We start from the raw sequence: 26,662 nt of genomic DNA, 5'->3' as shown, positions 1-26,662 counted from the left end.
AATAAGAACAAGAATAGGAACACTCTTCTCAATTTCTATAAACTGTAAGCTCAATAGGAAATGGTTTTGCTGGTTAAATTTTTCTAAGTGTACCAAAAATACTATTTTGTTTTAAATTCGAATATTTAGAAAAATCAGACTATCTTAGGTAGAATACTCTTAACTCAGTATTGCAAATCATTTCTGATTCCTAAATTGGCTCCTGAAGGGTAAAAAAAAGATTAGCTTTATAAATTTACTGAGCCGCTGTTTGACAAAGACAATTTTCCAGAGTGTTCTATCCCATCTAACAAATATTTAAATATTCTAGAATTATGAGGCACAGATTCAATTAATATGTTCCCAAGGATGTTCTCCATTCTCTAGCTGAGTATATATACATTTAATGAGAATAGTAGTAAGTAATGTAAGTTGTTAAAAGCAAAAAAATCAATTTAAATGTCTCCTACCTATTCATACACGTAACTCTTTACAGAACCGGGCATCTGTAATGCATCTCTCTAATCTGTTTAACTGTGTGTGGATTCTCTTAGCTATGGGAAACAGCAGGACTCTGCAGGTGCCGGACCCCCAGAAGCACCCTGCCCGAGGAGGGCCACCCATGCAGTGGGGACGGTAGGTGGAGGGGGGCGGCTCCAGGGAGGCCCCTGCTGTCGCCCTCAGCTGTAGCGTCCAGGGGCCTTATCTGACTTCCCTCCCAAGCGTACCTTAAAGAGCGGAGACACGCGTGCCCTCCTCAGGGACTCCTCCAGACTGAAGGAGAAAAGCACCTCGGCCTCGGCGTCTCGGAGAACGTAGCTCTGCTCATCTGGAAAAGAGAACAGCACACCGTCCACCAGTGCACACCGTCCAACAGCGCACGGCGCCCGGGGTGCACCGTGCCATCCGCTCCAGGCTGCCCCTGGTCAGGTGCGTGTGATCCACGGCTCACATTTACCTGTGAACAAAAGCCTCACCTGTTATACTTGTCAGTTACTTTTCTCCTGAAAACAGCCAGGCCGAAGACACTGTCCCTCCTTGGTCAGTGTTTCTTAGCGTTTGGAAAAAAACTGCACAGAGAGCTCTGTCCCCTTCACACCCCTCAGCTGTAATCTCACCCTCCCAGGGCCCACAGGCCCAGGGGAAGAGCTCCACTCCCGGAGGGAGAGCCGCGAACTGTCGTCGTGTGTGTGTGTGTAGGGACCACAGTGACTCCAGAGCCATTAGACTCAATTAGCTGAGATTTACCATAAACACGTTCCTTTTAAATCTATGAATATGTACAGCAATTTATAAAGAATAGTTTTACCAAATTTTGAAGATTTAAGAATTTTTAAGAAATATCTAATTTGTCAAAAGGTAAAGATCACAAAATATTTTAATCTTCTTATGAAATACATCTCATTCAGAAAATCATTTCTTCTTCATTTCATCATAATAACCAAACTGTGTAACACAGCCCAAAGCAGGGAGAGTCTAGGGTCAGGGTCAGTCAGATGACACACGTTGTAGGCCATATACTTTTGAGACATGCCCTTCTGTTTTTGAAACAATGCCTTAAAAATGTAAAAACCATTCTGAGCTCAAGGACCACTGGGCAAGAGCAATCATGTCACTAAAGAAACGCTGAAATTTAACAACTGCTAGAATGGATCAGCCATCAGCAGATAAGGCACTAGACTGGTTTAGGTGGAAGACGGTAAGAATTTCTAAAAAAATGATGAATTAAAAAATGCACAAAAATGTACTGTCATGCATGAAGTGATATATTCGTTTTGTTTTAAATATTTATTTAGGGTGTGCCAGGTCTTAGTTGCAGCATGCGGGATCTTTTTTTTTTTTTGTAGGGATCGCGCCTGGGCCCCCTGCATTGGGAGCACGGAGTCTTAACCACTGGACCACCAGGGAAGTCCCTGAAGTGCTACATTTGAAATGTAAGTGTCCACGGCAGAATCAAGGTTGATATGCCTTCTGGAGAGCTATGAGGGAGTGCCAAGAAGTAGTTAATATTTATGATAAGAGACGATGACACTGAAATATAACGAAGTAGCTAAAACAATCCTGTCCCAGAGGAGATGCTGACATTTTGGTTTTCTAAAAGCAGCAGCAGAGTTACATTAACTTGCTAAGAATCCGTAGAAACAGTCAACCTGAAAATTAAACTTTTCACAGCAGCAGAGGACATGCGTCTTCCAGAAAGAGATTATATAGTTTGAGACACCAATTTTATAAATTAAATACAAAATTCCAAAATTATCCCCTACCACTTCTTGAACAATCCAGGTTTAAAGCTGTCAGGCCCGAGGGCGTCAGAGCCCAGTGAGAGGGGCTGCACTGCAGGGGCAGTGGTGGTCCACGTGCTACTGACCACACACAGTGCAGCTTAGCAAGTAAGCTACCAGGACACTGGAAGCCGGGCTTCTCACTGTTGTTGGAGAAAGGATTACAGACAAAGGGAGGGAGGAAATGAGGACGAACCGCGTGGTGGTAGACTGGCATCGGACAGACAGACACAGGAAGTGGGAAGAGGGTTCAGGAGCAGCACCCCAGGGCCACGAGCGCCGTCCGTCCGCTCCCAGGTTTACACTGAAAGGACTCGGGGATCCTTGGGAAAACGCTGGTGTGGAACCAGGGCAGAGAAGCATTAAGATGAGCCCAGAACATTCTTGTTTTGCCAAAAGCTACCACGTGGTCAACCGGACAGGAGAGGTGGACAGGACACAGAAGCCAGCCTGAGTGGCAATCCCTGGTCAGAGTGGGGATGATGTGAGGGTCGGTGACGACAAGACGGTAACAAGGAGACAGAAAGGAGCCCGTGTGGGGAAATAAGAGAATAAATCAGAAGTCTGACAGGAACAGCAGTATCTGCAAAGTTTCAACGTGCTTCCCATAAATGACTCGTCAAGAAACCTGGCCGGCTTGCACCTGCGTCGAGGGACCTGCACTGTGCAGCCCCTGGCAGGATGCGAGGTGGAGGAGACCGCAGCCATGTGATGGTCCCGCCACAGACGCCACCTGCCCACCCCCCTCGGGAGGAGACAGTACACACACCAGACGGAGGGCATTCTGTACAGTGACAGACCTAACTGACCAGACATCTTCAAGTGACAAGAACAGACAGGCCCTTCCCAGACTCAAGGAGACTACACGCAACGTGTGATTCAGAACTAGGTCCTTCTGCTCTAAGGGGCGATGCTGAGACAACGGGCGGATGTGAATGGGGACGAGGCAGCAGCGATGGCTCGATGTTGATTTCCTGACTGACCGTGTTGCGCCATCCACGAGAACGTCCTTGTCTGTCTGTAGGAAACACACTGAGGTGCTGGGGATAACAGAGCATTATTTGGGCAACGGACTCTAATGGATCAGGAAAAAGAAGCTATGTCTGTACTATATAGGCAACTGGGTGACTGATCGTTTCAAAAAAATTTAATTCAAAAGCCAAATGGGTTTTAAAAATATCCATAAAACGTTAAAAGATGGAAAAAAGTAAGAAATGAATCAGAATGCAAAATTTCAGATACTGCCAGAACTAATAACCTAGGGTTAGTATTCGTCTTGAGAAATTTCAGGAACAACCTCAAAATGTAAACTTTTGGCAAAACAAAATGTCTCAAGTCTGTATTAAAAGTAAATGACTAGGGGCTTCCCTGGTGGCGCAGTGGTTGAGAGTCCGCCTGCCGATGCAGGGGACGCGGGTTCGTGCCCCGGTCCGGGAAGATCCCACATGCCGCGGAGCGGCTGGGCCCGTGAGCCATGGCCGCTGAGCCTGCGCGTCCGGAGCCTGTGCTCCGCAACGGGAGAGGCCACAGCAGTGAGAGGCCCGCGTACCGCAAAAAAAAAAGTAAATGACTAGGGGCTTCCCTGGTGGCGCAGTGGTTGAGAGTCTGCCTGCCGATGCAGGGGACACGGGTTCGTGCCCCGGTCGGGGAAGATCCCACGTGCCCCAGAGCCTGCGCTCCGCGACGGGAGAGGCCCGCGTACCACCAAAAAAAAAAAAAAAAAAAAAGTAGTAAATGACTAGTGGATATCATACGACAACACAAAAGACACAGCACAGCCAACTCAAGAAGAGCAAAGCTGGAAGACTGAGGACCAGACTTCCAGATGCACTGTAAAGCTCTGGGTGAAAGGGCAGATGGTTGGACACAACAAGAGCTCAGTGCAGACCTCCCCACTCTGCCTACGAGCACAGGCAGCGGGCGCAAGGGGACAAGTGGACGTCCACACACACACACACACTGAATCTAGACACAGACCTTACACCTTCACAAAAAGTAACTGAAAACAAATCACAGATCTAAATGTGCAACACAAAACTAAAACTCCTAGAAAGGTAACAAGAGAAAACCAAGATGGCTTTGGGCACAGCAATGACTAGACACAAAACCAAAGGCGTGATCCACGGAAGACATAACTGACGACCTGAACTTCATTAACGTCGACCACTTCCACTCTGTCAAAGACAATGAGAAGACAGGCCACAGACTGGGAGAAAATATTCGCAAAAGATGCATCTGATAATGACTGTTCGTTACCCAAAATATACAAAGAACTCTCAAAACTCAACAATAAGAGAACCCAGTTAGAAAATGGACAAAAGATCTGAACAGATGCATGACCACAGAAGATATACAGATAGCAAATAAACACATGAGAAGACGCTTAACATGGTATGTCATCAAGGAAATGCAAATTAAAACAAAAATGAGGTACCACCACACGACTCTTAAAAGCTGATGGAACGCAAACTGGTACCAGCGCTTTGGGAGACGGTTTGATGGTTTCTTACAAAACTAAACCTACTCTCATATGATTCAGCAATCGCATTGCTTGGTATTCAGCCAAACGAGTTGAAAACTTACGTCCACACAAAAGCTGCACACAGAACACAGCTTTACTTGTAATTGCCAAAACCTGGAAGCGACCAAGATGCCCTTCAGTAGGTGAGAGGATAAACAGACAGGTCCGTCCAGACGGTGGGACAGTCTTGGTGCTAAAAAGAAATGAGCTAAGAAGACACAGAGGAAACATAAATGCATGTGACTAAGAAGCCAACATGAAAAGGCTGCATCCTGTGCAATTCCAACTATATGACAATCTGGAAAAGTTAAGAAATCCTGAAATATGAGGGATCAAATATGAAGTGTGTTTGACTATTCAATATTGAATATTAAATGTTTATAATAAGACCAGAACCACCTTATAAACCCTCAGAAGTCAACACAGCAAACATTAATAAGGCCATAAAGAAATGAAAGCTAAAACTGCCCATCAAATATGAACTGTTATAACTTTCATAAACAGATAAAAAATGTTGGTTTTCCCAGACTGGTAAGCCTGATAAATTAAGCAGCTCAAATTTCAGTTAAAGAACAGACTCCCTCATTCTGAACTTTATAGCTCATACAATTGAGAGCTTATCTACGTTTGTGGTATTGTTTCTACGTTTTTCTTCTTCTGCCTGCATTGTTATTTATATTTCACTAGTATCTTTTAAGAAAAAAATTTCTAAAATCTCAACTGAAAATTTCTAAACATTACATAATATAGTTGAACCTAGTTATTTGTGGATTTCGTATTTGTGAATATGCCCACTCGGTACAATTTATTTGTAACCTCAAAACCAGCGTCTGTGGTGCTTTGCAGTTCTCTGTGGACGTGGCAGAGCTGCCCACGCAGCGCCTCCCGCTGGGGCCGACACGGCGGTGCTCGCCCTGGCTCAGCTCGTTCTGAGAACAAGGGTCCTTCCGTGGTTCACTTACTGCTACTTTCTTCACATTTCTGTGCTTCTGTCAGTGATTTTTGCTGTTTGATCGGCCTCTAAGCACAGTGCTGTCCCGTGCCCTGAGGGCAACGGGCTGTGATGTGCCCTCACAGAGGAAAACACACGTGAGACGAAGCTGCAAATCTATTCCGCAGAGAAAAGTCACTTGGAATCATATTCGCTCTGCGCTCATTAGCAAGGCTCTAAAAACCCTTGGGTGTACTGACTCATCTAAGAAAAAACCTATCTCTAAGTGTCACTGCCAGTAACAGGATTTCACTTTCGGTGCCCTGGACAGTGGGAGACGGGCAAGGGAGGGACACGCTGACCCTCCCACCTGCCCGGACGTTGCTGGGCTCCCCGCCGGGCGCTGTACTGCATGTGGAATCTCATCCGACAGCCAGCGTTCCAAACAAAATACACTCACATCAGGAAACAACATGGCAGGGATGCAGAGCTGCTTCTTCCCCCAATACCTTCCAAATTTCATGGTAAAATGCAAAGATATCAATCAAATGACTGGAACATGGAATAAGTTTATGAATTTACACGGATAAATAACAAAGAGTTAACAAATGAACTAGATGTTTGCTGGGATGAAAATGGAGATAATGCCAAATTAAAAGGGGTTTTTTCTTGAAGTAATAAGTTCACTGAGGTACAGATGCTGCTACTCACCAATGAACTTCTGACACTTGAAACACTCCTCCAGCCACTCCGGAGTCACGATGTGCTTCACCACGGAGATGGCCGTCAGGAACTTCACGGTGCGCGTCACCTTGCTGGAGATGAGGTGGGTGCACTTCTGTGCAGACTCGGCGACCTCCCCACCAAGAATGTAGAGCTTCTGGGGGTCACGAACACAGACCAGAGGTGAGAGCTAGGCCTACAGAGCTGCACACGGCCTGGGACGCGTCTAAGACTACGAACAGAGTCCTCGGCCACGGAAAACAGTGCAACTGGTAAAACCAAACCCACGCCATTGTAGGAGGAAAGTGAAAACTAGGACTGACAATGTACGTTTCCCTAATCAGTGCTGTGCAGATCAGGATTAAGTAAGACATCCCTATAAATAAGTAAAATTCTGAAAACAACGCAGCTGCCCAGGCTTTCTAAGCTGAAATGAGTGTTACTGAGGCACCTTAAAATACTGTCTGTATTTTAAGAAATGATGACCTAAGAATTGACTGAGAAGACATAAACATATAAAGATGATCTCTTTAACTATACTCAATTTTAAAAGTAAAGAAAATAAATTATACTAAACGTATAGTAGCATTTATAATTGTTTCTTTTCCTTAAAAAAAAAAAAAAGTAAAACGTATGAATCCATGTAACACAGGTCAACTCCTACTCTTAGCCATCGCCCTCCCCGTCCCTAAAATAACAAAACAAAATCCCATAATCCCTCCTGGTGTTATTTCCAAGAAGCTTATTTATCTAAATACACAAATACACCACCACCCCTTGGGCCTACCCTCCTACCCAAGAAAACAAGTCTTGAAAGACTGGATTCAATCAGAAAACCTGAAGAGGCACAGCTACTCTTTTAAGCTAACGTCTTTATGAAAATGATGTCCGAGTGGGCTTGCTAATCATGTTCACATGATCATAGAAATGGTTCTCGGTCTACTCACCTGAATCGTTTTTCTCCTAATGAGAAAGCGAGTTATCTAAGTGTGAAGCAGTAGCAGGAATGAGGCGGGAAGTCAGTGATGAGGTAATGACGACACACAGTTTATAGATACACACTGTACACACTTATAATACGATATTCCTGATTAAATGTTAGCTTCATTAGACTGCTGGCCTCAAGCAAACATAAACAGAAAGGAACATTCCTAGAAATCCTCATGCAGAAGTTTCACCTTAATATACTGCTGAACTTGAACAGGCTCAAATCCAGTGAAGAGCACAAAAGGGGTCAGTTCTGGCGTTAGCTTCTTAGTGGGAGGTGGTATGTCTTCAATTCTATAAAATATACATAGAAAAGACCGCCTGTTATTTACTTAAAAATGTTCTTTAGCAAACAAGGGATTTTAATAGCTTTAACAAGCTTTAAGTGTGTGTGGTGGTCTTTCCTTAAAGGGAAAATACAATGACTTACCTGCTCTTTTTCTTTCCCACCATTCACACACAGGCACCCCCAAAAGGCCTCCGTGTGGCACCTCCCAGGGAAGCAGCCAATCAGCGCTCCACTTCACCAGCAGCCCCGCCCCCGCCCTCACTGGTCCTGAAGAGCGGAAGGCCCCCCACCCCAGGCTCTAGTCCCGTGTCTTCCACCTGCCCCGTCTCAACCCAGAAGGCACAGAACAAAGCTGTTTGACTCAAGCACACATTTTAAATTAAACCTCAGTCTTTTTCATTTCCTTAAATTTTCTCAAATCCTATTTTCAGCTTATATTTGAGACAGTCTATTCAATTAAGAAAAACTTATTTGTGGCATTTTAATGACATCTATAATCACATAATTAGGCTTTCACTAAAAAATCCAATCATTCCCAGACTGTATGGATGTGGGGAATGGCAGGAGGGAGCGCTGAGGGGCAGGGAAGAGAGGGAGCCCCTCGCTGAGCACGGCCTGGAGGGCCTCTGGGTCCTAACGGAGCCGCCGGCTTCTCTTTACCAGGTGAGACCAGCGCAGGTCTGCACACAGCCACCCCCCGCCGACCCGCCGGGTCAGGGGTCGGGACGCAGGCTCCCGGGCCCACACCGAGGACGCCTGGAGCGGGTTCCAGTCCCCCACCCCCGTTCCACCACAGCAGCTCACCGGGGGTTCTGGCGCGGTTCTGGTTAAAGGAGAAGATTCAACTGTTTTTTTAATAAGAGAGGAAAAAACACTGGCTATTCCCTGTTTATCTCCAGCAATGAAATGAGACGCGCGGCGATAAAGCTGTGACACAGTCAGCAAATCCTTCCAAATCCTGTTCACTGTGAACACTTCAGGGAACTTTCCCAACTGCCACCATTTTCTAAAACAAACCTGTAAAAGCTCATCAACCATTAAAAAAAGGCGCTTCTTCATACCTGGCTCTTTTGGAAGAGGGCTGGACAGCAGGGGCTTCATTCTGCTTCAGTTTGGGAGGCAGTCGTACACCCTGTGATTAAAATATGATTCACTTTAATCAGTCTCCCCAGTAATACAGTAGCTTCTGAGAGCTTTCCACCCACCCCACTGCGTACGAGACACACGCACCCACCACCACGCCTCACCAGCCGAGAGACAGACACACGCGAGCCTTCCAGGGAAGCCCTGGGCTGGTGGCCTCATTATTCACCAGACCCAGCAGTTCTTTAAAACGTCTTCACCCCTCTCTCTGTTTACGTTACGGATTTAATCCTCAACCTTGAACTTTTCAGAACACTTTTCACTTCAAATATTTTGTCTTGTGTCCCAGTTTGGAATTTGGAAAACATACTCATTGCAACTACATGCCCAAAAAGAGACTCTTCCTGAACTGAGATGTCACCCACGAGGGTTCAGGACGATCAGGTCACAGCGCTCTGGAGGGCGGGGCAAGGTGCTGAAGGCCGCTCTGGTCCCCAGGCGCGGGGCGCCCATGTTCCTGGAACCAGCTGGAGCCCCTGACCTGCGGACACGCTGAGTCAAAGGGCAGGGTGAGGCCGATGCCCCTGGAGGAACCCCCGAGTCATCCTTCACCCTTGCCTCACCTCTATGCAGACCTTCGTCCACAAATACACTTTCTCTGTTTTACTACTTGAAGCAATGACCTCTCAATCTGAGATGAGAGTGCAGATGCACCCCCCCCCCCCCAACTGTTTCGTAACAACCAACTGCTGGCCTTCAGGTCCAGAACGGTCCCTCCTGAAGGTACCCTATCAGAGCTCAGCCCGCGGGCTGGAACCCCACCTGGGACATGCGGGAACAGTCCCATCACGGTGAGGTCCGGGCTCCTGCAGTGAGCTGTGGGTCCAGGGCTACTGCACTAATGCCTCAGCTCTTGCCTCCCTGACCCTATGGAAACACGTCGTCTTACTTACTCAGCTCTCCGATTCTTTAAGAAGCAATAATGTTCCTAACGTGTATAAATATGAATAACTGACAAATATGAATAACTGACAATATCATCAATTAAGAAAAAAAAGATGCAGGGTATACTAAACAGCTACGACAGGCGAGAAGATACAGCCCTCATTTGTTATGGTGACAAACTACTAAAAGAATTCTTAATTCACAAATACAAATGTATCCCTCCTGCATGTGTATAATACACAGTAACAGCCAAAGTAAGGGTATTAGCTCGACATACCATCAGCAACTCTGCCGACACTTTCAATGGAACTCGCCAAGCATCTGAAGAGAGAAACAGGTTACTCTTCACATATACTGTGTAAACAGATAAGCCGTGTTACAAAGCCTTTTCATGACACATACACACACTACTATACGTGAAACAGGTAACAAGGACCTACTGTAGAGCACAGGGAACTCTACTCAATACTCTGTAATGACCTACATGGGGAAAGAATCTTAAAAAAAAAAAAAGAATAGATACACATGTATGTAAAACTGATTCACTCTGCTGTACACCTGAAACTTACACAACACTGTAAATCAACTATCCTCCAATTAAAAAAAAAAAAAAAAGGAAGTGTATCATCAACAACAAAAACAAAAAGCCCTTTCAGGAGCGGGTAATCCTGGACACACGGTGGCTTGGCGGACAACCTTTAATAAGGGGAAAATGTGAGGACTGTTACTAAGCGGCTGCAGTGATGGGCAGAGGCTGCCCGCCCCGCGTGTGCTGTTCCCCCTGGCCGGACTGGGAGCCACACAGTCCGGCTTCTAAGAAACCGACTGCGACAAGGGGGCTGACACCAAGGACCACAGCGCGCCGGGCGGCGACCGTGCAGAGCACCGAGGGTGCGTGTCCACTGAGGACGAGGTGACGTCACACCAGCAGGTGCGTCACAGGGGAGCAAGCAGACCACAGCTCAAAATGAAGACGAGCTTTCTCGTGACTGAAGCCATTCAAACTGGAACTTAACAGGCTCCTTTGAGAGACAGCACGTTAAAGCAGTGTTCGAACTGAACGCCCGTTTTCTGGAGTAACGTTCAGTTCAGTAAATGCGGTAACGTTAAGTGCTGTAGCGTGTACAGTCGGGGTAGTGATCCTTCCACCAGTTTTGCGCAGCTGAAGGGGAGGTGGGCTACGGCTCACGGGGAGCCTTGGACAGACCAGAGCCGGCTTGAGACAAGATCAGCAGGCTTCTGCACGTTCCTGCTACCTCTGAGAGTCCATTTAGAAAACGCAAATCAAAACACACAGCAACAAAAACTCCTGGGCAGAGTGCAGAGGAAGACAGTGTGGCGAGGAAACGGGAAATGAAATCAGAGCGATGAGAGGGCCGAAGCCGAGACAGGTGGTGCTTAGAACGCAAGCTGGCGGCAATGTGGAACCGGCCCCGCTTACCCAGAAGGTTTGAGACCAAGTGCGGAGCCGGGGCGAAGGGGTCCTGCAGGCTGAAGGTGGTGTAGCGGCCGTACTGAATCTGCCGCAGGGCCTCCAAGTTCCCCAGGAGGATGTCTCCCAGCCACTGGGCGTTCACGCACGGGATCCTCCACTCCTTGGCTTTCTCGTACTTTAAACCAGCTGGTCTTTTTTTTGAAGAGAAAACACATTTATTAAACGTTAAGAGTTCTGTGTTCAAATTTATATTTATGTTCAACAAAGCCAGTCCACGTTTTCTCACACTAGAAATGGCAGGGATGTTTCTGTAGAGCCGACCCTGGCTGGTAAGGAAGCGCACACATGGGTCACGAGATCATCGCTAGACCTACCTTTACCTTACTGCTGTTACCTGGGCTAAAATGCATCTCGTTAACTCATCTAATTTAATCCTTCTGCTAGCATTATCATAAATAGCGTTGCTATCCTGTTAACAGACTTTGATTTTCACACCCTAATTTCCGTCACGAAACTATGACATATTAAGAAATACAGCAGTGCTGACACAACCACTACAGTGTGTATAAACTGAAGATTAAGGATGGCTTCAGAACCGTGCTTACTCTTTACAGATGAGAACCGTGTTGCTGCGGCAGAGATAGCCCGTGTACTTGGCACCTGCCAAGTAAGCCATTAACTTCAGGTCGTCCCTGTCGCTGTCAACAAATCCAGTCACAGAAATAATCTAAGGAAAAAGAGCAAGAAGGCCGAGATACAACGACAATCTAACCCAGTTAACAGAACCGTCCTCTACATTCTACTTGTTTTATAGACACGTGTGTTTCCGTTCCCTCTCTGGCATCACGAGAGGCATCTAGTGACATCATCTCTAAGAATGTCAAAACCAGAACTTTGTTAATGGTGAAAGTGTTACACACACAGCCAGCAAGGGGATGGAAAAGAAACCTACCAAGCATGGGAAAACCATTTTTGTGTTACTACGACACCGTTCAGGTAATCTTAATGAAGCTATTGTATTAAGCATGTAAAGATTAGTCAGTTCTTCTTACTGATCCCAGTTTTGAGCTCAGCTGAGTGGGAGAACCCACAAGTGATAACGTCTGGCCAACAGCAGCCACTTCTGGTTTGAGTCGCTTGCTTTGTTTCAGGAATTTATGAAACGGTGTCAGAGACTTAGGAGAGTCAATGAAACAGTGACTCCGTGCAGAAGCCGCGACTGTTACAGGAGAACAGAAGGACGTGAGATGCCTATCGCGCTCGGCACCGGCCAGCGGGCCGTTCGCAGCCCACGGAGGACACGGGAGCAGACGACCCCCCCGGCAGAGGAGGAGGGGTGAGCCTTACGTGCTGGGAGCACGGCCTCCCCCCGGGCGGGAAGGCCACGGGGAAGTGCAGGGCCCGATGGGGCGGCACCAGCCGCTTCTTCTTCAGCACCGCGTTCAGCCAGTGCGCCGTGACACACCTCTTCCTCTCCTTCACCGCCTGCAAAGGCAAGAGCACGGGCTGGTCTCGGGGGCTTTCACTGCAGGCTAAACACAGACTATAAGGCTGGACAGCTAACAAGGCCACCTTTAACGGGAGTCCTATAAATAAAGGAATCTCACGAGCTCAGCACTCAGTTTACTGAAGCCATGAACTGCAACGGTGCCGCAGGTTAACTTTAACACACCCCGAAAACACTACCGGCCACCCAAGAACAAGAGCCAACCGGGGGGGAAGAGCTACACGTCTGACAACCTGGAAATAACTTCAGTCACGGAAGGAGACGACATTTCTGATCATCAAAATTAAAACCGCCCCATGAGAACACAAAGGGCCCCGCACACAAGTCACGAAAGAACGCAACTGCTCACCTAAAAGTAAGCACCGAGCACCTCCCCACAGGCACCACTACCTACTCTAACAGGGGTTCCTTAGAGGCCGTGTGTCACACACACTGACACGCGTCTGTCTACAAATAACATTTTTAAGAAAAGAGAAGAAATGAACTTTCAGGGGAGAGCAGGTAATACTGAGGAGGAAGCGTCTGCTCTGCAGGACAGAAGCTTGGAGGACTGACCAGGTCAGGCCTGCATACGAATCCCCCAACAGTTAAGAAATCCTGCTTCCGGCCGCTCTTCATTCAGTGTGGCCCTGGACTGGAGCGGAAGGCCGTCTACCCTCCCCTAGCACCACCTGGGATGTCCCCTTCTCCATTCCTCACAGACAGAAAGGCCTGGTGGCCACAGAGGTATCTATCTAACCCACCAAAGATCGAGGAGAATTAGTAAGAAGCAATTTTCTATTTTTAGAGGTAGAAAAAAGTCCTTTCCAAACACGATCATCACTAGAGTCACTTAGAACGCTAACACTGTCCAGAGAAAGGGACAGACTCGGTTCCATCGCAGCTGAGCCCCCACTCACCTGTGCGAACAGCCCGCTCACTTGACTCTCACAGAGCAGGTGTGTGCAGCGGCTCGAGAACGTGGGGTCCACAGCACCTCCGTGCGCCTGGATTATCTAGACACGCACAAGACCCAGAGTCACAGTCAACCTCCAGCGCTCAGGGGAAGAGGGAATTGTAATTTCAAATAAGACGGCTACTAAAAGAATCCATTATACATTTTCATCGTCTAGTTCCCCAAAAGTAGAAAAGATGTTATCAGCTCTATCTACGGACTTTTCCACCCTGCACTGTACAATAAAAATGAACGTTAACACCATTCCATCTGAACTTCCAAAGGAAAAGTGGAATGCTCTTTCTAAAACAGGGTTTCTCAACTGGGCACTACGGACGTTTTACACCAGCTGACTGAGCTGCGGGGGTGGATCCTGAGCATCTCAGGGGGCCGGCAGCACCCCTGGCCTCTCCCCCTGAGACGCCAATATCACTCCCCCAGCTGCGACAGTGAAAAATGTCTCAGACATTGCCAATCGTCCCCCGGGGCTAGAATCACTGCTTTTAAGAAACGTTATTCTAAAAGGGGGAAAAAAACAAAACCAAAAAAAGGTCAAAATGAAGTCTGTGAACACCAGAAAATTATTTTTAAAAACAGATTCAGTTTTTTGGGGTGAGGGGACTGTCCCGTACCTCGACGGCAGTGGTTACATAGTTGTGTGGCACTAAGGGGAACTGGTCAAAACTTAAAACGCTGTATACCGAAAGAGCGAGAACTTTATATGTTAAAAAGACCTGCCCCACGAAACAATTCCATTTCATTTACAACTTTTTAAAATTTTTTATTAAAAAAATGTTTTTTAAACTGGAGTCTAGTTGATTTACGATATGGTGTTAGTTTCAGGTACACAGCACAGTGATTCAGTTACACGTACACATATACAAGTCCTTTTCTTAAAATATTCTTTTCTGTTACGGTTCATCACAGGATGTTGAACGCAGCTCCCTGTGCGCTACAGCAGGACCCTGCTGCCTGTCCATTCTCTGCGCTCTCGCTTACACCTGCTGACCTCACACTCCCTCCCACTCCATCCGCCCCGCAACCCGCTGCTTCTGGGCGACCACAAGTCTGTGCTCTGTGTTCGTGAGTCTGCTTCTGTTTTGTAGATAGATTCGTTTGTGTAGCATTTTAGATTCCACATCTAAGTGATATCATATGGTATCTGTCTTTCTCTGTCTGGCTTACTTCACTCGGTATGATCATCTCTAGGTCCATCCATGTTGCTGCAAATGGCATTATTTCATTCCTTCTTATGGATGAGTGATGTTCCGTTGCAGATATGTGCCACGCCTTCCTCATCCATTCATCTGTCGACGGACATTTAGGTTGCTTCCACGTCTTGGCTATCGTGAATAGTGCTATGAACACAGGGGTGCGTCTTTTTGAATTATAGCTTTGTCTAGGTTTATGCCCAGCAGTGGGACTGCTGGATCACACAGTAGTTCTAGTTTTAGCTTCTTGAGGAACCTCCATGCTGTTCTCCATAGCGGCTGCACCAACTTACATTCCCACCAGCAGTGTAGGAGGGTTCCCTTTACTCCACACCCTCTCCAGCATTTGTTATTTGTTATTTTTAATGATGGCCATTCTGACCTGTGTGAGGTGGTACCCCATGGTAGTTCTGATTTGCATTTCTCTAATAATTCGTGATACTGAGCATCCTTTCGTGGGCCTACTGGCCATCTCTACGTCTACTTTAGAGAAATGTCTGTTTCGGGTCCTCTTCGATTGGGTTGTTTTTTTGTGGCTGAGTTGTGTGAGGCTGTTTGTGTATTTTGGAAATTAAGCCCTTGGCACTTGCATCATTTGCAAACGTTTTCTCCCAGTCAGTAGGTTGCCTTTTCATTTTGTTTATGGTCTCCTTTGCTGTGCAAAAGCTTGTAAGTTTGATCAGGTCCCATTTGTTTGTTTTTGCTTTTATTTCTACGGCCTTGGGAGACCGACCTAAGAAAACATTGGTATGACTTAAGTCAGAGAATGCTTTCCCTGTGTTCTCTTCTAGGAGTTTTACGGTGTCATGTCTTACACGTTTAAGTCTTTAAGCCATTTTGAGTTTATTTTTGTGTAGGTGTGAGGGTGTGTTCTAACTTCACTGATTTACATGCAGCTGTCCAGCTTTCCATGCAGCTGTCCAGCTTTCCCAACACCACTTGCTGAAGAGCCTGTCTCTTCTCCATTGTATATTCTTGCCTCCTTTGTTGAAGATTAACTGACTGTAGGTGTGTGGGTTTATTTCTGGGCACTCTATTGTGCCCATTGATCCACTGATCCATATGTCTGTTTTTGTGCCAGTACCACGCACTGTTTTGATTACTGTAGCTTTGTAGTATTGTCCGAAGTCTGGGAGGGTCATGGCTCCTGCTTTGTTCTTTTTCTTCAGGATTGCTTTGGCAATTCTGGGTCTTTTATGGTTCCATATAAATTTTAGGATTACTTGTTCTACTTGTGGAAAACGTCATGGGTAATTTGATAGGGGTGGCATTAAACCTGTAGATTGCTTTGGGTAGTATGGCCATTTTAACAATATTAGTTCTTCCCATCCAAGAGCATGGGCTAGCTTTCCATTTCTTTCAGTCATCTTCAATTTCCTTTATTAATGTTTTATAGTTCTCAGCCTGGACGTCTTTCACCTCCTTGGCCAGCTTTATTCCTAAGTATTTTACTTTGGGGAGTATGATTTTAAAAGGAATTGTTTTTTTCACACTCCCATTTTGATACTTCATTATTAGTATAAAGAAATGCAACCGATTTCTGTATGTTGTATCCTCCTCCTACCTTGCTGAATTCATTTTTGTGTGTAGTCTTAAGGGTTTCCTGTATGTATCCATGTTATATGAATATAATGACAATTTTACCTCTTCCCGATCAATTCGGATACCTTTTTATTTCTTGTCTGATTGCTGTGGTTAGGACTTCCAAAACTATGTTGAATAGAAGAGGTGAAGTGGGCATCTTTGTCTTGTTCCAGATTTTAGCAGGAGGGCTTTCAGCTTTTCACTGTTGAGTATTGTATTGGCTGTGCGTTTGTCATAAATAGCTTTTATTATATTTTGGTTCCTCTATACTCACTTTGGTAAGAGTTATCATGAATGGGTGTTGAATTTCGTCAAATGCTTTTTCTGCATCTATTGAGATGATCATGTGGTTTTTGTCTTTTCTTTTGTTGATGTGCTGTATCACACTGATTGATCTGTGTCTGCTGAACCATCCTCATGAACGTGGGCTGATTCCCACTTGGTCGTGGTCTTATCATCTATGTTTTGTTGGATTAGGTTTGCTAATACTTTGTTGAGCATTCCTGCATCCATCTATGTTCATCAAAGATACTGGCCTGTAATTTTCTTTGTTGGTAGCGTCTTTGTCTGGCTTTGGTGTCAGGGTGATGGTGGCTTCACAGAAGGTCTTTGGGAGTGTTCCCTCCTCTTCAGTCTTTTGGAAGAGTCTGAGAAGGATTGGTGTTAAGTTCTTCTTTGTATGTTCGGAAGCTCCCTTTCTGTCCCCGCTGATCTCCCTGACAGGGAGGGGCCTCCCAGGGTGCAGGAACCTTTCCTCTTTCACAGCTCCGTCGCAAGGGCACAGGTCCCATCCTGATTCCTTTCTCTCTCTTTTTTTCTTTTTTCTTTTGTCCTACCTGGTTACGTGGAGATTTTCTTGCCCCTTCAGAAGTCCGAGGTCTTCTGCCAGCGTTCAGTAGATGTTGTGTGAGAGCCGTTTCCACATGTGCACGTATTTCTGACGCACCTGTGGAAGTGGGCGGAGCTCCACGTCGCTCTCCTCTGCCATCCTGACCCACTCCTCTCCATTTACTACTTTTAAAATTTGATTTTTACGTTGATTAAAGTGACGCATAAACATAGTTTAATAAGGCCCAGGACAAAACCAGCAGTTTGCTAGTACCCCACTCACTTTCCACTCCCCTAAGGCTGCCACACCCAGCTCTTTGACTCCTTCTGGTAATTATTCATATATTCTAACTAATACATTCTATGCAATTTCTTTTTTAGCTTTAGATGTTATCTACAACCTCCTACTGTGGAGGCCACCTTCCCCCCAGAAACTAAAACACACACACACACACACACACACACACACACACGCACACACACACGCACGTGCGCCTTCCTAATCTGGTTCTATCACAGTCCCTATTTCAATCAGCCTTTGGGATTTAATACAGTACAGCTCACCACCTACCTGGTCTATCAGGGCACACCGGGACGAAGTTCCTTTCTGCTACCAACTTTTGCTTTCCCTGGTGTTAACAAATGCCTCATTCCCCTCCTTCTCGTCTGTCTTTTTCTTAGCTTTCCATGTACCTTTCACTATTTCTTTCCCAGACTCTTCAAAGAAATGCAACGTGCTGGCTCAAAAGCATGTCACCTGACTCTCCTCCCTCCAGGGGCCAGGGCTGGACTCGGCCTGGAGCGTGGGCCAGACCAACAGAGCGCGCCGGGCGATGGCATGCGGCCTCAGCAAAGCCACGGGGGAGTCGGCGCCATGCTGAGCGGACGCGCTCCCTGGAGATGCCCGGGGCGGGGGGGTGGGGCCCCCCAAGAGCCATGGGGGCGGCATTCTAAGCGGTCCCTGCAGCCCAGCAGAGCCCTCAGATGCAGCCTCCTGGGGGCCAGGGCTCTAGCCACCCACCGAGCCGCTTCAGGACTTCCAGCCCACACAGGAACCACGGGGTAGTAAGTGTCTGTTGTTTCAAGTCACTGAGTCTCGGGGGAGTCATCACACAGCAACAGAAGACGAACGCAGTGTCACCTCCGCTTAACACGGTCCAGCCCCTCCAGCGACCTGTCTCCTCCACCCCGTGCCGTCCCTCCCGGACGCCGCCCCCCGCTCCGGTGCTGGCTGGTCCCTCTCCAGCAGCTCTCACGCCTGTCTGGACCGCCCTGCACCCTCACCCTCGGAATCCCTTTCCATCTCTGGGTCAAGCCCCACCCTTGGCCACACCCTCCTCTTGGGTGGCACGGCACACGGCAGGCACAGTTTCTGACTGGGGGAGTCTGAAAATATCTTCATCCCACAGTCCCATTTGACTGACGGACTGGATACGGCATCCCGGGCTGGGAATCACGGGCTGCCTCTGAGAGCCAGACGCCCACCCAGGTCCCGCTGGTACTCATCCTCAAGCCCTGAGCCCAGGCATCCCTCACACGTTGCACCTTCACGGCAGCCCGAACAGCGCCCTCTTCTCTCCTTTCAATCTGCAGAAACGCCCTTCAGTTATAAGCGACCTTCTTTCAACTTTCTTGCCTTCATTTCCTCTGTTCCCAAACTTCCAGGATTTAATTTTGGACCTCTCGGACCAACCTTTTAACTGACAAAAACAAAACCCCCAAAACCGAAAGCAAACCTCTTCGTATCTCTGAATTTTGTTCTACTTTTTTCTTCAGGGTACTTTCTAAATATCATTACCCGCTACACTTCCATAATTAAAAACAAAACGTCTGCCGCTGTAACTCTCAGACAGGCGACTCCTCCCCTGCCCCTGGCGGCTGCCCTCCTTCGGGTGCTCAGCGCTTCCCAACCAAGCCCCAGCCCAGCCACCTCCCCGGCCTTCCGTGCCCAACATCTCACGGCCACACGCGCACCTGCCCACGCTCCACACGCTCTCAAGACGATGGGGAGCAAACTCCGGTTCCTACAACGCGCCAGGTAAGTCGGGTCTTAGTCTCCGGCCCTCCGTGACTCCCGGACCCCAACCCTAACCCCGCCCCCAGGGGCGTGCTCTCCCACTGCCGCGCCCCTTCCGCAGCCCCGCGGCCCTGCCGACGCCACTCTCTCCACCGGGACCCCTCCCTCCCCTGAACGCTTACTCGGCCTCGCAGACAGGGTCCTCTGCTTGACAAGCACCCGCCCGGCTAGCACCTTTCTCCAGGCTCTCCAGCACCCAACGTGCTGCTCACCGTCACCTGAGCGTGCGGCTGCTCCTCCACCCGTCTCCCGGTTTCCTCGCTCCTGTTCGGTCACCAGCGTTCCCTAGGTCTGACACTGCCTGGCACATGGCGGGGGCTTAAACACCAACAGTGCTTGCAGGGAACCCACTGCAGATGCATCTGAAGCACACACACTCATGCATTTAAAGAAAATCGGGCTCAGTTTGATTTGTGGCCCTGCGAGAGAAAGCGTTCACTTCTCCTTTTCCTTAAAGGCCACTGTGCAAACCAATAGATCAATCAACGGACTCAGCTCCACACCTGGGCTAGAGGACTCTGCGGTCCCTTCCAACCACTCGCCTTTGGAGAACAGAGATGACACAGCTACGTGTAAGTCCAGGGTCCCGACCCGAGAGCACCAAAACCCGATCTTCTTCCCACTCCCCCGGTTATATACAAGTCATCCGTGCCACTCAGAATTTCAGGACTGAAAATAATCTTAAGAATGAGAAAGTCCAACCTTTTCCACTTACAGTTTGGAAAACTGAAGCCCAAACAGCGGATCTGCCCAAGGTCCCGGGGGTGTTAATAAAAATGCCCATAACACCTTCAGGTATTATATGTGTGTGTGTAGGTATACGTATCTGTATCTGCATCTCAGTAACCTTACCCTTTTCCACGTGGCCAGCAGCTGCTTGTCAGACATCTGCTCTGGATAATCCGCAACTGCAAACACACATCCCAGTAAGAAGCCTTCTTCTGGAACTAGAATAGAATCATACGCATTAAAGTCCCAAACGCATGAATGTGTGCACAAAACATAAACAAGCTCATCTTGCAGAGTTCAGTATGAATGCGTGAAGCGAGTCACGCTCGACCATCACGTATCCACCAGTACGGTGAGGACCTCTGGCACACTGCTGCAAACATAGTTGCTCACCTGTCTACGTTAAGTGACTGAGAACACGAAACCAACGGTTCCTGCCTGGGCACTGAGCATCCCCAGTTGGTCCCTGCGGCAGCCTGATGTTCTATGGACGCCACAGTTCACTTCAGGGTATGGCGTCCCAAAGTACCAAAGAAATCTAACTGTTCCATCCTCCTAACTATATCCTTTGTTAGGTAATGAGACCCCCGTTCCCCGTTTTCTAAGAGTTGTTTTGGCATGAATCCTTACCCTACCTGCAAACACTCTCCAAGTAAGTACAGGACTTTTGGGAGAAAAAGAAGGAAGAAGCCACATTACTAACTCTCTACTGCTGGGTCGTGTCCGAACAGCTGGCGCTGCGGCTGGCACAGCGGGGCCTGGGGCGCCTGCGTTTGCATCTGCTGCTGCTGGTGCAGGCGCTGTAGCTGCTGCAAGTGTGCGAGCTGGTGCTGCAGCGCCTGCTGCTGCGGGGGTAACTGAGGCTGGTGGGCCTGCGGCGGTGGCCGAAACGGATGCGGCGGCGGCGGGTAAGGCTGCTGCTGGAGCTGCAGGGCCTGCTGGGGCGGCAGGTGCAGGACGGACGGCGGGGCCGGTGGTGACAGATGTGACTCCGGGGTCACTTTCACCTGGCTGAGCAGCGCTGCATTCGCATGGCTCTGCTGGCTGTGGTTCACCTGTGGCTCTAAGGTCTTTGTCGGAGCTGCGAGGGACTGTAAGATCTGGAAACAGAAATCAGGCGAGGTGGTCATCAGCAGCTGCTGACATGTGCTCCCCGGCCCTCATCAGGAGGGCGACGGCACACCCTACACGCTGTCAGCCAGACGTTCGCTGGCCGGACGGTGCAAACACAGCTGCCGTTGTCTCCTGTGCACTAAGCATCACCAGCCTCCGTGAAGCAAGTAAGTTCATATCGTGAGACATTTTCCCCAAAATGTGAAACTAACCTCAGTGAAGTGGAGCAAGCTCATGAGTGAAAGCTGACCGACACAAGCTCAAATGGCCAACGTGCTCTAGAGCAGAGGGACGGGTGTTCGGCCACAATGACCTCGCCGGCCCCAGGGCGCAGCCTTGTCCCTCCGGGGCCCCCTCCTGCCCGGCCACGAAGGCACCGGCAGCCGGACAGCCTGACCCAAGCCTCCTTCCCACAGCTGCCGCTTCCCATAGGAGCAAGGGGTCCGGCAGAGGAGGACGCAAAGACCTGTGAAGGCACGGGACACAGGCGACCCTGGAGAGCAGCCGCCGGCCCCTCCCGTCTGCGGTCGTCCTGCTCTGTCACACGAACGAGGGACGGAAGAGACACCAGCACTAGTTTTGCTTGCGTGGTCGACCTTCCCCCAGCCGAGAGGCCCTCAGCACAGCTGGTACACTCGCCTTCCTCAGAGGTGACGGGAGCTCCACACGTGGAACAGAACACCTCAAGCTAGAGAACCCCGCCGCCAGCCAGCTGGGGTTGAGCTCACCCTCCCTCCCAGGGACAGGAGTCGGCCTGAGGGCCGAACAAGCTGCAAGGCGGGAAGGGGCCGGACCGGGACCAGGAGACACCAGCTCGCTGAGCGTCAGATCGCCATGTCATTTTACTACCCTGCGCAGCGCTGGATGTAACAAAAGAAACGTGTCATACAATGAATTTTCCCAACATGCTCAAGTAAGAAAAATTGGAAGCCAACTTCTCATAGTCAAGGAAGCCAGTAACAAACAGATTTTACCAAAAGTCAATCAATACAATTTATCCCTATTAAAAACATCCTTGTCATTTAAATAAAACTCCAGAAATGCAACTTTCACATAAACCAAACCTATACAAAAATCTCAAATATGTTTTTGACATATCTCTTTCACTTAAAACAGACTCCAAAACATAAAGGTTATATAATTTGCAAGAGTAACAGACTTTGGATTTAGTGGTGAAATAAATTAAAATTGAAATAAGTTAAACTTAAGGGTTTGAGTATATCTGTCTTTGAAGTCAGCCTATAGGTAAGACATCTCTATAAGGAGACTCTTTGGGTACTTTGAAAACTCCTCAAGTTGAGCTCTGAGCAGGAAGAAAAGTTTTCAACACGTTTGTAATCAACAGGATAACTAATTCTTCTCTACCAAGTGTTAAAAAATACCCAGTGAAGTGGAGGGAGAAATGAACCCCACCACATACCCTGCACAAGTATACAGAACAGCATTTGGGACGCTAACATTTCCATAAAAAAGCAGGCAGGGGCTTCCCTGGTGGAAGTCCGCCTGCCGATGCGGGGGACGCGGGTTCGTGCCCCGGTCCGGGAGGATCCCACATGCCGCGGAGCAGCTGGGCCCGTGAGCCATGGCCGCTGAGCCTGCGCGTCCGGAGCCTGTGCTCCGCAATGGGAGAGGCCACGACTGAGAGGCCCGCGTACCGCTAAAAAAAAAAAAAAAAAAAAAAAAGGCAGGAGTGGGGAGGGGACCCTGCCTGGATATCTGCAGATGGGCCACGAGCCCACACAAAGGACACTGGTCTGGCAGAGGGGTCATGGGGTCAGGGGTGGGAGGGAGTTACCATCACTTTACAGCCTGTGGTACCCTTAAAATTTAAACTTTTGTACATATGTTACTCTTTCACCCCCAGAAGTAAAAGCCTAGGGTAGATTTGATACAGCCTGCCTGTCTGCCATCACGAACAGGGCTGACCTGACTGCCGCTCCCCAGGCCAGGGGAGCTCCTGGTGGCGTCAGGTGGGCCGGCAGGAACGCCCGGGGCCAGGACTCAGCTGGAGGCCCCTTCCGTGGGCGACCATGTTCTGAAGGGGCTGGGGGAGGCCAAGACGCAACAGGAGGGCAACTCAGAGCAGACAGAGACACTGGCAAGAGCCCAGCCACCTCTCAGAGGCTGAGAGGTGGACAATGGCCTGGAAAGCCGTGCATGCACCTGGCCAGCCTGGCTGGGGAGCGGGCAGCCCGGCAGGCCAGGGGGTGTGAGGTGCCCCTTAGAACACCTTGCACACTCATCACATGGCTTGTTCAACCCTCTGACCTGCCTCTGGCCGAGAACCTATGTTAGTCCTGAAGAATCAAAGAAAAACTCTTAACTGCTTGGGCACAAGATTCGCCACACTGCCAACTACCATTTTTAGTGAACGTCAACTGTGAATTTTTCCCTCATAGTTGCCACTGTCCTCACTTAAACTACTTAATACTGAGAGCCACAACATTTTCATAAAACAGCACGATACACACCACACGGCTCCTAACCACCAGAAAGTTGCAATTTAAACAGGAGTTTGGGACTTCCCTGGTGGCGCAGTGGTTGAGAGTCCGCCTGCCAATGCAGGGGACACGGGTTCACGCCCCGGTCCGGGAGGATCCCACATGCCGCGGAGTGGCTGCGCCCGTGAGCCATGGCCGCTGAGCCTGTGCGTCCGGAGCCTGTGCTCCGCAACGGGAGAGGCCACAACAGTGAGAGGCCCGCGTACTGCAAAAAAACAAAAAAAAAACCCCAAAAAACAAAAAAAAACAGGAGTTTGATGGTTGCTATGTTTCCTCAACCCCCTGATCTAATTTTAAACCAAATCTTTTATTTCTAACATTTCAAAGGTTCATTTTCTTCACATCTAGCAGCAAAATGGCCTAGTGTTCTGACACTGCTGAAGAACCCTCAGACCTCTGCGCAAGCGTTCTCATTAGTGATCAAAACCATTCCCTCGCTAGAACTGGTCCCGCCTCTGCACGCGGCTGAGTAGATCAGGTCCGTCTTCTGCGGAGGTCCGACCTGCAGGACGACGCAAAGGCAGAGATACGCCCAGCCCACCCCGCCTCCGGGTGTAGTCAGCATTTCCATTTCCAATGAGATGAGTTTACCTCTACATCCAAATGGAGGGAACTTGGGATTTAAGTCAACATCCACTGTATTTGAAAAATGCGGAATCCAGAAGACATGCCCAGTCACTGACCAGCAGTGCTTTCTACCCTCCAGTGAACGGACAGCTCCGCACTTCCGTCCTGTTCCCGCTCCTCGTTCCTCAGCTGAGGACGGGGGAAGAGGCTTTGCACACCGGCTCCTCCATCCTCCCAGCGCCCACGTGGGTCTCCGCCTGCCAGCAGGGCAGGCCCCCTGAACAGCCCAGGTCGCCTCTCCAGACCGGCTGGCCCTCCAGCCTCCCCACGCCCCCAATTTCTCTGATCTCCCCTCCGCGCTCTGCCTCTGGCCTGGCATCCGCATCCCGCCCACCCCGCGTGCTCCGTCTTCCGACCACCTCCTCGCTCTCCGCGAGGCCCCTGCGGAGCTGGGTGCTGACACGCGGGCCCAGGCGCCCACAGATGCGCCCACTCTTTCCTAGGCTCCACCTTCTCCCTGAGCCTTGGTGACACCATCGGGCGAGGCCTGGCCCTGCTATTCTCTGACCACCTCATCTCAGGGACCTCGTCCTCGTTCCCTCAGCCTCTCGCTGCCAATCCCCCTTCAGACTCAAACTCACCTCCAGGACCAGAGGGATTAACACAAAGCATGACGGGATGGAGTTCGGGAAGTTAGCACACAGATGGAGCCCCAGTCCACAGGGCACAGCTGCTGCTCGGCCATGAGGGACAGGCACCGTTCAGACTTCAGATGCCAGCTCCGTTCTACGACACCATCCACTTCTCAAGACAGCCCGGAAACCCCGTCGTCACGGAGAATCTCACGATTTGGGCAAACAAATCAAATTTAAATTATCTAAACATGCTGAGCAGAACGCGGCCCGTCAGTGACTGGTGCGTGACCTCACTCTCCGCCTTTATCACCAAAGCCACCGCACCCCCAAAACTGCTTTCCCTTCCGGGCTGCCAGGTACCCGTCGCCGCGGGGCTGCTCTCCGCGGCCCCCTCCCTGCCTGGGCCAGGCCCCACTGTGCTCACGCTGGCTGACGGCCCAAGCTGGGGTCAACTTACACTGGCTCCTAACCGGCTGCGGTAACACGTCTTCCCAGAATCTCGTGTCGACTGTCGGAACCTTGTCCCCGAAGCCCCTGAGCCCCGTTTCTCCCCACACACCCTGCCCGCCTTTCTCGGGATGCCACCCCTCCGGCGTCTCGAGGACCAGGCACGATCAACTGGTCACTGCTGAAGCCGAGGGAGGGGAGGAAGAGTGCTTTTCATGCATCTTTAACCAATAAAGACTCTTAAAAACCTCCCCGCCATCAGACGTGATTGTGGTGCTGCGACTCGTAATAAGTAGCTACTTGCCCACCCCGACGAGATCCCCCCAGTGGCTCCTTACATGGAAGACAAGACCCTACGTGTCAACCTCCACCCACTCACCTAAGTTCAAGTCTCAGTGACTTTCCTCCCTTAGAACAGGGGTCCCCCACCCCCTGGTCAGGAACCAGGCCGCACAGCAGGAGGTGAGTGGCGGGTGGGCGGCGAAGCTTCACCTGCCGCTGCCCGCTGCCCGCCGTCGCCTGGGTCACTGCCTGCACCATCCCTCCCCACCCCCGTCCGCCCGCGGAAAAACCGGTCCCTGGTGCCAGAAAGGCTGGAGACCGCTGCCTTGGAACACGGCAAGGTCACGCCTACTCCAGGGTCTTCACAGCCGCTGCCCCTTCACCCACAACTCTGCCCTCAGCTCTGCCCAGGGCCGCCTGCAGTTGAGTCTTCGCTTAATTTAAGGGGCCTCCTCCCCCAGCGGCCCTCATAGTACACGACCCCTTATTACTGCCTTCTGAACACCTATGCTGACTGTCGGCCTGCTCCACCTGCAAGGAGGGCGGGGCCCGTCTGTCTCATTCACCATCTTGCCTCCGGGGCCCCAGATACGCAGACGGGCCCACACCACCCGGACGACTTCCTCTCCGTCTTCACGTGAAAAACATTTACGACAACTTTCAAGGTCCATCCCGTACCAACAGGCTCCAATCACAAAACTGTAAATTAAGATTAAGGCTCCGTCAACGAGTGAATTAATTTATGTTACGCTACTTGTCTACCGTGGAGCTCGGTATAAGCAAACAAGGAACAGCTGGCAGCCTGCAGGCTCCTCTTTGCTGCCACCGCTAATGAAACCGAGCAGGCGTGGAAGCCGTTTCCGGGGGCGGCGCCCGCCACTGGCGTCCTGGTGCCAACTCAGCAGTCAGGCCTCCAACTACGTGCCTGCCGTCACCCTCTCGTACACGGCATTTATGACACTGAAATACGTACACGTGTACGTATACACAGATAAAGACCGTGGGACATGCTCTCAGGCAAATAAATACTGCTTGTAAGTTACTTGTCCTGAAGAAGCAGAAGACAATAAAA

The 26,662-nt window shown here is 49.5% G+C and overlaps 1 protein-coding gene across 9 annotated transcripts in view; it reads right to left on the bottom strand.

The window, feature by feature from the left end:
* Positions 1–26,662, bottom strand: part of PAXIP1 (PAX interacting protein 1) — a 48,876-nt gene that overhangs the window by 1,610 nt on the left and 20,604 nt on the right. For 8 of the 9 annotated variants that reach the window (XM_027101398.1, XM_027101401.1, XM_027101399.1 and 5 more), the window contains 11 exons: positions 20,749–21,145; positions 20,169–20,263; positions 13,582–13,677; positions 12,523–12,660; positions 11,781–11,902; positions 11,182–11,366; positions 10,018–10,061; positions 8,774–8,844; positions 7,615–7,717; positions 6,425–6,593; positions 708–808 (listed from right to left, as the gene is read on the bottom strand). In XM_027101398.1, coding sequence (XP_026957199.1) covers positions 708–808; positions 6,425–6,593; positions 7,615–7,717; positions 8,774–8,844; positions 10,018–10,061; positions 11,182–11,366; positions 11,781–11,902; positions 12,523–12,660; positions 13,582–13,677; positions 20,169–20,263; positions 20,749–21,145 — 1,521 coding nt within the window. The other variant, XM_027101402.1, reaches the window with a different exon arrangement.

This window comes from Aethalodelphis obliquidens, unplaced genomic scaffold (assembly GCF_003676395.1).
Source record: "Aethalodelphis obliquidens isolate GAN/ISIS:26980383/991018 unplaced genomic scaffold, ASM367639v1 scaffold5, whole genome shotgun sequence".
Classification (NCBI taxonomy): domain Eukaryota; kingdom Metazoa; phylum Chordata; class Mammalia; order Artiodactyla; family Delphinidae; genus Aethalodelphis; species Aethalodelphis obliquidens.
Note: the sequence above shows the minus strand (reverse complement) of the source record. Positions and strands in the feature narration are given on the sequence as shown.